Below are 14,319 nucleotides of genomic sequence, written 5' to 3'. Positions count from 1 at the left end.
GCTGGTTGACAGTAGCCTAGTCAGTTGCAGAGCAATCTGAAGAACATATTTTTTTTAGATATTCCTGCGTAATTTTACTCAGAGGAAAGTGAAAAAAGTGTCCTGTTCTACACACACCTCATATTGTACATAAATGTAAAAAACTGCTTCCTTATCATTAAAGATTAACGTACAGATTTTTCATCTTCTCATGCTCCATATGAGCACCCTGCTGGTCCTTGTATAAATAGCATACTGGGATAGACTGGGATATGTGGGGAGGCAAGAGAGCCCATAACAAAATCTAGACTAGAATCACAGAGTAGTTTAGGTCGGAAAGTACCTCTGCAGGACAACTGGCCCAAACCCGTAGCTCAAACCAGCACCAACCTCTAAGTTAAATCAAATTATAGCTTATTAGATGCTCTGGAGCTTGCATTATACTAAGAAAAAAGACAACTAAGGACCTAAAATAAACCCTAAACTAATCTCAGTATGTTTTCAAATAGAGGCACTACTTTCACATTTGGCAAGTTAGCAAGCTACAAGGTTATCTCCATTCATTTTCTAATATGCAAGGAAAAAAAAGAAATTGCAGTAGGTATGTAATCTTCATATGCAAAATTTCCAAATTATTTTACAAAAATTATTTTTACAAATACTATTTTAAGATTCATGACATCCATGAGGGAAGGTGATTATCTATTCACAGGTATGGAAGTTAGACCATGAATATATTGTATGACGATTAACAAAGTAGATCAAGGACAGAAATAGAATCCAAGACTCTAATTCTTCCAAATACTTTATTGATTTGGTAGAGTAACTTCAGAATGTAGAATGTAGAACTTCTGCTTCATCTTCTATACTGACTAGACAAAAGCCCTAGGAAAAAAGTTGTCTCCACTTAACAGTATGCTTAACTCCTAAAGGTTCTTGGGAAAAGACATGGTAAAGTATTTGGCTAGTGCTGATTATAGTTTCTTCAAAATACCTGGTCCTGAAAAACTTCATGTAACTTCACTACATTCGGGTGTCCTTCGCAGAGTTTCAGAGCTGTTATTTCTCTCTGGGTGTTGGCTTCCATTCTGGAAAAATTGAGCAGTCATTTTGTACCAGTTTTACTGGGCAAATTTCACTGAGCAAAGTATTACTCCTCTTTTTTAATTACTTGCAATCCAAATTTTCTTAATATTACAACCACTTAAACACAATTAAAAGCATATTCAAAGTAAGCTCAGCAAAACTCTCCACATAGCCCTGCAAGTTAGGACATTAAAAACCACACCCAAATAAACAATGTTTTTGATGCAACTGCAACTTGTTGCAGCAAAAGCTGAAATGATATTATAGAATAGTTTCCATTTAAAACAAACCTTTCCCTGAGTCTAGCGCAATTTGACTTCACCTCTGTTCCTACAAGTATTTATTAGTTCAGCTTTATCTTGAAGACTCTAATTATTGGACCAATCCTTTCCCATTCTTATAGGAGGCAAGTACTTCCAGTGCTGTATGGAAACTATGAACTCCTAATAGAAAAGAGTAACATTATCTACATATGAGCTGTGTTCTACAAATGAACCCCTAAGCAGGCCATTGTAGCAATCTGAAAGAGACAAGAAGAGACTAGCTGAGCAACAAAAACCATCCCACATATTTTCTTTCAAAACTGAAAGCTATAGCCAAAAAGTTAACATGGCGAACATTATAAAACCTGTGTGAATAGGGACAGAATAAAACATTTTGATTCCCACTAAATATGGCGATTTATTTGGGGCAAATAATGCCTGATTTTTTTTATGCTTTTTTTTTTTTTTTTTCCCAAAATTTTCCTCAAGAAAGGCTTATCAAGTACTGACTTAGAGAATGGCCTTCTGGATAACGCAGACAAAATCTCTCTCTCCACACATGTTCTTAATTTTTGGTTGCATTCCCCACATCCCTCCATCCCCCAAGAAATTGAAAAACCTGATTCAAATAATCTTTTCCCCCTAAACTACTATAAAGAGAAGATGGGCCTAGGAAACAGATGAAAAAGGTTCAGTATCATGAACATCAGCCTTTCTACATGGACTTTTCTGAGTATTACCCTTCTATAAATAGCTAACCATGTCAGATTTTGAACAGAAAATATAATGAAAAACAACTTAGAACCTCTAAAACAATAACTCAAGCTACTTTACTGTTTCATTAGCCTTCAGACACATAGATACACCTCAAATTGTTGGAAGGAGCCAGGTCCAGCACTACTAACAAAGTAGCACCATAGAGGAACTCCTGATACAAGCTTTCACTTCATCCAGCACCACTAACAAAGTAGCACCATAGAGAAACTCCTGATCCAAGCTTTCACTTCATCCAGCACTACTAACAAAGTAGCACCATAGAGGAACTCTTGATCCAAGCTTTCACTTCAACTGTCATGAAAAGGTTTGCCTAGGTGTAGGATGCACTTTTTTGGCACCTTTGATGGGCAGGAGTGAAAGACTGACTGACTTGGAGGCAAAGAAGTTACCGGAAACCTACTACACTTTTCCTTTTAGCAAGAGTTACTAGAGTGGTCCTCAGAGCAATAATATTTACATTTAAAAGCTTCTTACTGAAGGCTGGTTTGCGTCCAGCCATTCAGTGTGGGTTTACTGCTCCCTCTAAATACTGCACAAACATGCTCTGAGTCTGCTCACAGCCTGCAATCCTAAAAAAAAAAACCTCAAAAAAACACAAAACAAAACTACTTAAAAAATTTCTATTGTATATGGAGCACTTCTTTACCTTCATTTAGTCTGGTCCACCAAGGAGAAGAAGAAAGCGCAGAAGAAACAGTATCATTTGCGAACACAATTTCTGAAAGTTCAATGGCAAAAGACAATACTACTTTGCTCACTGTTACCCAGAAGCAAAAAAATGCATTAGCTTAAAATGAGACGGGAATAGTGGTCTGCAGCTCTGCATGCACCACAGAAAAAACTTTTGAATGTAGACACAAGGCAGGGATTTCCAGAGTGAAATACCCAATGCCATGTCAACTGCATACTATGTGTCTCAGGTCTCATTATAATAAGTGAAATTCTACATAATTAATCTTACGGGGTGAACTACTTCACTGCAAAATACACACCTAGAGTAGGATTCAGTGGCCTAAGCATAGGAGAGCCTGGAAGACATTGGCCATAAAGACACCTACATAAAGGCAGTAATCACAAGACAGATGGGAACTGGAGGACAGAGAGGACACCAACAGATGCTAAAATGGCACAACGTAGATGCCTATGTTTAAGTTACTGAATCCCACAGCTAGAGTCTAGTCATTTGAATCTCTCTAAGGCTTCACTAATCATTCTGAGTAGGCCTCCATTAATCACAACACACCTCAGAAAACTGACTCAGGTAACTATAGTTAGGTGTCTTATTCTTTGACTTATCCTATCCAAAACACATATGATGAAACACTTAAGGCTGGTGGACAGTTACTTCTAGAGTCTGGAAAAGCAGAGGTACAGCCTCTGTGTTGGAGAAGAGATCACCATGAACTATCATTCTGATGGCAGAACATCTACACTTTCTCTTCCCTACCAGCATTCTGCAACACACTGGGACATATTTACTAATGAACACTGCAAAACGAAGCTGAAAAATCCACCCACTCCTCAAATAATCCCTTATCTTTATTTTTCTCTGGACAGAAACTGCTTGAAACATCTATTTTGGAAGAAGACCAGGTGGTCCCCATGTACAAAGCAAGTCAGCTTCTTCCATTGTGGTGATGTCATCTGGACACCCAGGAAACAAGACAACTTACAACTCACAACTCCATAGTCTAATCCTATTTTACACACACACAACTTGATCTGCAGTAACCTACACCACAGATCCTTCTTTAAAGAAATGTCCTAGGCAATCAATTGGGCTGCTTAGGAGAGGAAGCTAGCATAAGCCTACATTCTGTCTTCTTAGGTCTAGAGACAGGAGGCCCTTATACCTTATCTGGTTAGGAGCAAAATTAGGGGAAATTAGGGTAGAATACAACAAGGAACTAGAAAAGTCCTCTTTAGGTTTCTCCTTGTGTCCTCCCCACCAAGAATAACATTCTGTTTCAGAAGACTTTCAGAATCTGTTAAAGGCCATAAGGTTATAAAAGTTTCTGTAAATTCTACAAAAAGGAAATAATATAAGTTATTTTTCCAAACCATGGGTGACAATAACAAAGCAAATATTTTTATTGTGTTATAGAATATTTATACCTTTTGCTAATTATTTTTACTGCATACTCTTGGGTAGTTTTCTTGTGTAAGCACTTTCGACAAATGGAAAAACTTCCTTCTCCCAGTGGTTTTTCTTTCAGATCCAGTTCATAATGATGATAAAATGGAGAGTCCTGTTAGGAAACTGTCTGTATTTAGTTCTGCAGAATACTTTTGGTATACACAGTCAAAAACAAAGAGTAAAGTTTTGTGAGAATTTTTAATCTACATTTAAAATTGTAAAAAAGCTCTCTTTCTGATAAAATACAATCTTAAACTTCTATTTCATAAAACACATAAAATTTATTCTAACAGAGTAAATCTTATGTTACATTAAACTTAATCACTACATAAATCATTACTACTACAATAGCTAACGATACAAAATATTCAGACAAACAGGCTCCAAGAGGGCTGTACGTACATTTATCCACAAAAATATGTGCTTCTTTGAAGACATCACAATAGCATGTGCTCTTATAACACTTCTCACATCTATCCATGCTTATGGATACAGCATAGAAGGAATTCTGATATAATTAAAGTAGCTTCAAAGATATATCTAAAATGTTTGGCTGAGTAAGAACTATCAGAAGTCAAATTACTATTACAACTATACTTCAGTCTTCTGGAAAGCTAGATAATCATCTCATTTTTCAGATTAAACTACATTTTAATAGTACCACATGCAAATTACATGCTGCAATTGTCTGAGGAGCCATTACAGAGAACAGATAATTTAATGACTATTTTGTAATCTGTAGTCTAGCTTGTGATTGCTGCTTGGAAATTTATATGTAGTTCCAAGATAATCAAATCAACTCAGCTCTTGATATTATTATTACCTTCATCATAGCACTTCTGGCAATAGTTGTAGTTCCAGGACGCTCATCCCCAGCATAAAACTGAAGAGGATCTACTGTAGCTGCATTGCGCTTAAACAAAATAGACGGTGCAACGAAAGAATACCCCTATGAAATTAAAACATCAGAAAAGGACATGGCTTGAAATTGTTGCACACAAACTATGATACTGCATATGAGGCATTACAAGTTTCAGAAGATTTTTTTTTCAAATAAATTGGAATTTTCATACTGATACAGAAGCTGTATGTCTTTGATGGGTGGAAGGTATCACTCTGTTCAATGTGAACAAGTATCTTTCTGAGATTAGTTATATGATTCTCCACAGTAATAGATAAAACAATAATAATACAAAAATTATGGTAAATTATGCTAAAAATATGGCTCAGCTTCAACTATATTGCAATACGATAAAGAGTCATACTGTAAAGTAGCTAGCTTCCTAGAACACCTTTAGTTTAAAGCACAAAATAGTTATGTTGTGATGTAAGCATCAAACCATTTTAAATGGCAAAACAAAATAAGCTTCACAGTAATGGATGTGCTCAGTTTGGGTATTATAACAAGAACAGCTATGACTACCACTGCAGGATGAATCAGAACATACTATGACATGCATACATTGCACAGTACAGTCAAAATCAGTACAAAGCTAGCAGATTCCAAAATATGATGTTATATTCTTGTACACTAAGCAGCATTAGCAGCTCAAACCCAGACAATAAAAACAACAAAGTATAAGGACATGGAGGAGAAAAAGCAACCTGGACTGCTGTTCACCTCTGCAGCTTTGGTACTGAGTTGGCTGCACATAAGCTGTTTCTGCCTATTTGACATCCAGACTGTGCAGTCCAAGAAGGGATACAGTAGTCTAGTAACGGAAGCACTCCTACAGCACCCAGAAAACCATCTTTCAGCTCTGCAGTTAGCTCCTGCTTCCCAAACAAATACCCAAACTAGAGAATAATGCGGACACGGGCAAACTACATTGCTGCTGTTGAAGCTGGTACGCCAGGCTGATGAAGTCAAGCTGACAAGATTGTTAAGGTATGAATACTCAATAAAGGACAGCCTGACTTTAGTCCAACAGGCAGGACACTCAGCTGGGAACAAAGGACATGCAATTTTATGTTTGCAGTAGGGTTGCTTCCACCTTTCTCATTCTGCAATTGCTGAATGAAGCCCTGAGAACTAGCATTGTAAATTACATAGTTACTGGGAATTAACTTAGAAGGCAAGAAAAAGAAACAAAACAAACTAGCTATACACATGCAATTGCTCAATAAATTATTGGGTTTATTGTTTTTTGTTTTGTTTTTTTAATTAATGTGAGTTCTTAAAATACCTGAAATATTCTTTCTGAAGTCTGAGGGGTTGCTGCAGGAGAATATGTTGGATCCATTTCTGTAAACTCTTCTGCAAAATTACTGACATCCAGCTCGTCTCTGATTACCGGTTTAAATGGAGCTGGTACTTTTTTGGCAGCTAAATCATCCCAATTCATATTCTAAACCAAACAAAGGAAAATAAGTTTGAATCAAATGAAAATTTAAAAGAAACAAATATTGGAAAGAGGGACTTGTCCAAAAACAGTCATAAATACATTTGCTATTGTCCACAGGCAGACGAAAAATATTCAAATTCTGCCCTACTAATTTGATTAGATAAAGGCAAGAAGTATCATAATCATTTGCAAGTAGACAGAATCCCAAAAGAAAGAAAGAAACAAACAAACAAAAAAATCAACACAAATTTAAACACTGGAGATAAATGAAAGCCCTTATACTTCTTGGGGCATATTACATATTTTTGTAAGCCATGGTGCATGCATGCAGTATCTTCAGTTTTCCATTGCTGATTTCTATACTCAATTACTAATCTTAGCTTCCAGAGCCCTGGGAACAAAATGCCTTCAGATTCTTACTTAAAGGCACGGTTGGAAGTAGAACATAAGCACAGATACAGTAGTTATGAGAAAGTGGCCCTATTATTGTATAGGAGTGGAACTGAAATGAAGTCAAGATTAAAAAGTTTTGTATAAGGAAAAAATGTATCTTCCAAAACAATCAGTGAATAAAGAAAGTTTAACTCTACTTTGTCAAACTCTTTTAAGAAGAAGGAAAATTAGAAGGAATGAGAAGAAATTCGGAAGTTAAAAATCCAAGATACTGCCCTTGATGAATGTTATGATAATTACATTGAAAACAGTGATTTGAAAGGTTTAATTTATCAAATTTTATCTAATATTAATAAACTGAAATCTGAACAGAATTAAAATTTACTAAACAAGACTAAAGCATTAATTAGGAAAAGGAAAATACATAAGAGGTGTTTATCCTCAATAGTGAACTTTATCAATATGCAAATTTTACTAACAACATTAGTGGCAAACTTTCCTTTAAAAAAAACAACACAACATAGAAGTGTTTTCCATCAGACCTTCTGGTTTAAGTAACATGCCTTTTTGCTGCTTCAAGTTACTGTTACAAATAGACAGAATACATTAAAAAATCTACCTGCCCTTCTTGTAATACACATAAAATCCATATACATAAGAACATGGATACCCTTCCTAATTTCAGTCCAAGATTATTCATGCAATTAACACACCCCTAAACTATTATGTAATAAAGCCAATAGAGATTCTTTAGACTTGGGTTTCAAAGGCACTAACACAGACTAAGTGGTATCTGGGGAGCTTTGTTTGTTTTACCTGGAAAAAGGGATGTTGTTTGATCTCATCAGCATCAGTGGGACCACAACCTAGTCTCTTCTTGGGGTCTTTCATCAAAAGACGCTGAATTATATCCTTTGACAGCGCACTCATTTCTTGCGGATAAGGTGGCTCACTTTTTAATATTCTCCTGTAAAACAAATATTTGCTAATTAGTTAAACCTCTTGATCAAAGAGTTACCATTCTAATGGTAGCATTTAACATTCAACTTAAATTAAAAAAAAATATTTGAGGAGATAAACAACTTAATCCACAAAAGAAAAACAAACCTCATTTCATACATACTGAGGTTACTGTTACTATTTAAATGAAATCTCATAACTACAACAGGTAGCTCCACTGAGAAATCAACTTGATTCCTAAGAGCGGTCAAAAAACCCCAAAACCATTTCTAATGTTACAAATTGTTAGAAAACAAAGAGAAAAAAAACAGTTCGGCCATTTGAGGTTTACTTGCACCTTACATATTGTGTACAATGCTCATACAGAATGTGTTTCATATGAAGATCTACAAAAAAGGCTAGGACTATAGCTTAGGCAAATGGGGAGTTTAGGGATCTGGGCATAATGCTCCCTTCTAAATGATGAACAGTGAAGAGAATATGGATAGGGACCTCAATGTATTTCAACACAAGAAGTAGAAGCCACCAAAGCTAGTAGAAGTTCAAAATCTTGGAAGCCTAGAGGAGAATGACATTTCAATAACTAACTTTTATACGAGTAGCCCCTGCAGTATATAAAGAGGAAGGGTTTGGCTCTGTGTGTTGAAATTTCAGGGGGAGAAGGGGAGAAAGGAAGTGCATACTTGATTTGTGGGTAAAATGAGTGGTGAAATAAAACTGACAGCAACTTTTTATCATACATTCACAGAATGGATGAGGTTGGAAGCTTTCTGAGTATCTCCCAAGAAAAGACACTCCACCACCTCCCTGGGCAGCCTCTGTCAGTGCTCAGGCATCCTCACAATAAAAAAAGTGTTTCCTGATCTTCAGAGCAAGCCTTTTGCATTTCAGTTTGTGCCCATTACCTCTGGTCCTGTCACTGGGCACCACTGAAAAGAGGCTGGCACCCTCTTTTTTGTACCCTCACTTCAGGCATTTATATACATTGATGAAATCCCCCTAAGCCTTCCTTTCTCCAGGTGGAATAGTCCCAGCTCTCTTAGCCTTTCCTCATATGCTTCAGTACCTTCAAATTCTTACTGACCTTTGCTGGACTCTTTCCAGTATGTCCCTGTCTCTCTTGTACCAGAGAGCTCCGAACAGGACCCACTCTCTCAACTGCTGGTATTTTGTCTAATGCAGCCCAGGACACCACTACCATTTCTTTGCCAGAAGAGCACATTGTTTAACTAGGTGTCTATATATGCATACTCTCAATGTGGTTACTTCAGGAAGCATGACACATAGGAGGAGGACTTGAGAGTGTCACCACTGAACACACACCAAAAAAATTTTAAGCTAAGAGAGACTGCAAGGCTGAAATTATATGAGGCTGTGGCGGCACTAAAATCTTAATTGTTATAGGTCTCTGATAAGTTGATCACTGCCTGACGTTCCTAAACTTTGTTTAAAGTTACTGCTTGACATCCTTAGATTCAGCTACCTCATGGAAAAATTTGTATCTTGAAATACTCAAATTCTTGGATAATTCCTAAAATAGATGTGGATTGTTTCCTAAATAATCCTGTCCTGCCAATACAGAAGGACAAAAACAAGTTCAATATGCACATATCCCAGGGTTTGTTTCTACTGACACTGTATCCAATTTCGAGCAAACAAAATGACAAAGCGAGCTAACCTCCTGGTTTAAGTAACACTGAAATGACTTAGGAAAACACAGCTCTTAAAAAAAAAAAAAAGAAATAAAACAAAATTGAGTTTAAGATGGATTGCATCTTTAAACGATGTAAGGATCATCTACAGTAAGGGTCTAAATTACAGCCACTCTGCTAGCAGAAGTAACAGCAACCATAAAGCCTTGTCTTCAACCTCTGGACACAATTGACTTTACAGAGAAGGAGAAGAAAGCACGGTACTGCCAAATGACTTCTTAATTAGGGATGTCAATACCAAATTTAAACATCACTAAACAAGAGGATTCTTACACTGTAGGACTGGTGAAGAAGTAAAGATTCAGCCTCTTCAGAAATCATCCAGTTTCAGAAAGGGGAAGCAGGTAAGGAAGTAAGAAAGCCTTCCTGTTGTAAGACAGAAGACAGGACATCTTGATAGCAAAATTACTTGATTTACAGGAGGGCCAACAAAATCTACAACATCTTCTTAGCCTGGAAATCAGTTCAGTTAGAGGAGTCAGAAAATTTATTTATTAACCTTTCTGATGTGAGAATCAGAAGGGTGTGTAACAAAGATCTTGGAAAGAGACAAGTTCTTTTGGGGCTCTCAAGGAAGAAAAAAAAAAAACAAACACAAACCCAAAACCAAGTATTTTTTAAATGGATTTCTAAAGCAATGGGATTGAAACTCTGGGATGTCCTTAGAATGGAAAAGATAAATCCTTAAGCATTTTCCTATCTGAAGAATGTCAGAGATTTCAGATTAACAAATCAGATGAAATTTTGAAAATGCCTCTGAGAAAAGATGCTGAATTGGAATGATTAGTAACATGGGTAACAGAACAAATGAGCACAATTTCTCCATACAGCCTCAGAAGATCAGTTTCTGTAGTAGTGATGCTGGTAAGCGCTAGCAGTAAGATTTTTGCTCATGTCACAGGCTTCTGATGCAAATACAAATACAGGAGAGTGAAACAAACATAAGCAGTGGATAGTCTTTTCCAGAACTCTGCACTGCAAGTTACCAGAATATTCTTACCTAAAAGAAGTACTCCTGCAGTAACACTAGTAAGTCTATGTTAGCTAGGATGCTGATAAATGATGGAAAGTGGCTTGGTAAGCATTTCTGCCAGCTCCCTCAGACACTTGTGGGGATCCCAACCATTCCCATAGACTTGTGTGTGTCTCAGTGGTGTAGCAGGTGGCTGACCACTTCTCCTTGGACTATGGGGGCTTCATTCTGCTCCTCATCCCTGTTTTTCAGCTCAGGGGGCTGGGTATTGCAAGAACAACTTGTCTAACTATTAAAGACTGAGGCAAACAAGGCATTAAGTACCTTGGTCTTTTCCTCACCCTTTGTCACTGTTTCCTCCTATAACAATAAGAGATGGAGATTCTCCTTTGCTTTCTTTTCTTGCTAATATATTTATGGAAACGTTATTGTCTTTTATGGCAGTAGCCAGATTAAGCTCTAGTGGGGTTTGGGGTCTTATTTTCTCCTTGCAAAACTTGACAACACCCTGTCCTCTGGAACTTCTTCCAAAGGCAATAAACTCTTCTTTTTCCCGTCCCCTCCCCGAGTTCCAGCCAAAGCTCTCTGTGCAGCCAGGCTGGTGGCCTTCCCTGATCACTTATCTTCTGACACATGGGGACTGCCCACTCCTGCACCTTTGACTTCCTTAAAGAATGCCCATCCCTCCTGCACTCCTTTGCCCTTCAGGACTGCCTCCCAGGGACTTTGTCAACCAGTCTTCTAAAGAGGCCAAAGTCTGCCCACTGGAAGTCCAAGGTAGCAGTTCTGCTGATCCCAAACCTTACTTCTCTGAGAATTGAAAACTATCGTTTCAATACCTCTATGGCCAAGTCGGCCTCCAACCATCACATCACTCGCAAGTCCTTCTTTGTTCACAAACAACAGGTCCAGCGGGGCATCTTCCCTAGTTGGCTCCCTTACCAGCTGTATCAGGAAGTTACCTTCTACACCCTCCAAGAACCTCCTAGACTGTTTTCTCTCTGCTGTACTGTATTTCCAGCAGAAATCTGGTAAGTATTATACTGAGGGATATCTCCCATTTGTTGACCTTCTTAGAGCTCACTGCAGAGAAGGCAGCATTTTGCCACGGTGTACAAGCAGACTCCATGTAAGCTCATTTATACATGCCAGTGGCATTAGTTCAGAAATACATTTGAGGTTCATAGATACTATAAAATATTCATGATGCTCTGGACTGTTTCACAGAACCACACTATAAAAGTAGTGAAGAATGAAGACAATTTCTTTAGAAGTGCCAGGCACTACTAACAATTACAATGGAACTGAAATATGTGAAGCTGTATACACATTAATTAGGATGAAAAGAAAGCTGCCAGAAAAGACAGACCATATGGGATCAACATGTGGAAAAGCAGAAACTGGTGAAAAATAATCATGCAGCTTGATCAAGTAAAGAGAGTCTGGCTTCAGTATTACACTACTACTGTAACAGTAACCTATAACGCATTCAGAGGAAATAAGCTGCATGTGTCAAAATCCTTCCTGGTATGGCTGTGCTTCTCAAAAGAAGCTACGGCCTTTAGCATCAATCTTCCTTTCCTTTTTCTGAATCACCTCCATCCCCTAGTACATTTCATGCTTACACAGATCAATAATAGGCAGAGAATAAAGAAAGGAATCCCAGTATACACCTACTATGCATCTTCCCAACAGTTTTGCCAATGAAAGGATTCTTGCAGAATCATGGGCAAAATATCTTCATAGCATCTAATGGATGGTCACATTTCAGCCATCCTCCATGAAGTTTAAGTGAAGTCTAAGCAACCATGTCAAATAAAGAGCACGGGCTATTAGCATTAGCGTGTTCTACAGATTATTTTATAGATGCATATATGTGTAAAAATTGAGAAACCTAGATCTATCTATTCATAACCCTAAAAGGTAGAAATATTTTTTAAGCTGCTGCACAACAACAATATAATACCCCCAAAACTTCATGCTTATTTTAAATCCCTGTAGGTATGTCAAGTTCCTAAAAAGCCAACCCCCTAAAATGGATTTGTCTTTCCAGTCAGCACTACAAATCACCCATGATCAAACTGAAAATACTGAGTTTGTAATCAAATCCAGCCCTTGGCTGTGCTTTTCCAAGATGGGACCCATCCACAGCTCTGGAGCAACGGAATTCCAGAACTCTCAAAATGAAAGGAAGATTGAGAAAGAAGGGAGAAGAAAGGAGAAAGGGCATACTAGAAAAGGAGAGTTACTTGAATAGTTCTGTGATTTTTTTTTAAATGAAGTTTAATACCCCATAACACCAAAAATGTGAACAAAAATTCTTCAGAGACAGACACAGAGACATAAGCAAGTGCAAACTTTAACTTCCCTTAAGTTTCACTTGCCATGAAAGAGAAGTCCAACAGTTGTCAAAAAGGTTACGATAAAAGAACTGAATACAATCCCTCATCAGAAAGAGTGAAAAAGATACAAACCACAAAGTAACTGTTTCTTACAGAAGAACTGAACTGTTAGAGAGATACTTCATAATAAAACTCTGTGGTCATAGTTAACAGCAGATAGCCATTGCGCTATGCAAAGGAATACAGTTATATAAAAATATCTATAAAGATTACTTCCCACCAAGGTAAAATAAAAGAAGGACCTGGATTCATTTAGAAGACAACATTTTTCTTTAATCTCAGAAAAATCAAACGCCATGGAAACTATGCTTTCAGGACTTGTGACTGGGTAAGAGAAAACTGAATTCTTGAAGTCTGCTGCAATCAGCAAGTTAAAGTGTATTTCAGTTAGGGAACATAATTTGCTTAGAGTAACTGCCATCAAGAAAGAAGTTTACATGAACTCATATCTCTCTGCCAGTGATAGTGATTTCATTACCACTGTTAACTGTAAATATCTGATGAAGTTATCTGCAACTCGCTTTTTTCATCAGTTTAGAGAGGAAATGAAACTAGAAAGATCAAAGATAGTCACAGAGAGAATCTGGAACCCATTTAATTATAGGTATAAAATTACCTAGTGTTTGCATCCCAATCCAACAGAAAAGGTTGTAAACATCATTGAAAGAATTAATAATTTAAAAAAAATGGACATTAAGTCCATTTTACAAATGTATCTTCAATGACAAAGTTATCAAAGAAAAGAAAGGAAAAGATCACAGCTTCTAGGCCGGACAGACTCAGAGTAAAGATAGGTACTGAAAATTCAGCTATTACTTCTTCAGAAAGCTCAGTGTACTCATGCTAGCAACAACTAAAAGGGGGGGGGGGGGTATTTCTGAAAAGCCACAAATCTGGTAATTTCTAAATTTAACAAGGTAGCATGTCAGGAAGGGTGGGTCATTTCTTTCAGGCATGCTTTCAAGCAAGTAGCTCAACAGCTTCCAATCTGCAGCAAACTCTACATAGCCCTTTTCAATCATTAGAAAAGGGGTTTCTTTCCATCTTCTCTGAGATGTACTTCTGCTTCCTTCTCACCCTCTGCTTTTGCTGCAGGAGCACCACAGCCTCCTGGTATCTCACACATGTTATGCCTGCTCTACTCTACCCTCAGGGAAAGCTCCACCATGCTCCCATTGCTCCCCAAAGCACACAGCAAGCACCGTTCCCCAGAAGGTTCCACATGACTCAGTGGAGCAGCCAGGACACAGAAAAAAAACAACATTCTCATATGCTAAGCCACTCTCTTAAAA

The 14,319-nt window shown here is 37.5% G+C and overlaps 1 protein-coding gene across 3 annotated transcripts in view; it reads right to left on the bottom strand.

Annotated features, from left to right (window-relative positions):
- The window catches only part of RPS6KA5 (ribosomal protein S6 kinase A5), an 83,190-nt gene that overhangs the window by 12,524 nt on the left and 56,347 nt on the right, over positions 1–14,319 (bottom strand). For all 3 annotated transcript variants that reach the window (XM_065685742.1, XM_065685741.1, XM_065685743.1), the window contains 5 exons: positions 7,797–7,947; positions 6,429–6,590; positions 5,066–5,191; positions 4,221–4,354; positions 974–1,067 (listed from right to left, as the gene is read on the bottom strand). In XM_065685742.1, coding sequence (XP_065541814.1) covers positions 974–1,067; positions 4,221–4,354; positions 5,066–5,191; positions 6,429–6,590; positions 7,797–7,947 — 667 coding nt within the window. The remainder of the gene's footprint in view (positions 1–973; positions 1,068–4,220; positions 4,355–5,065; positions 5,192–6,428; positions 6,591–7,796; positions 7,948–14,319) is intronic.

This window comes from Lathamus discolor, chromosome 6 (genome assembly GCF_037157495.1).
Source record: "Lathamus discolor isolate bLatDis1 chromosome 6, bLatDis1.hap1, whole genome shotgun sequence".
Taxonomy (NCBI): domain Eukaryota; kingdom Metazoa; phylum Chordata; class Aves; order Psittaciformes; family Psittacidae; genus Lathamus; species Lathamus discolor.
The sequence above is the reverse complement of the archived record's forward strand: the minus strand, read 5'-3'. Positions and strand labels throughout refer to the sequence as shown.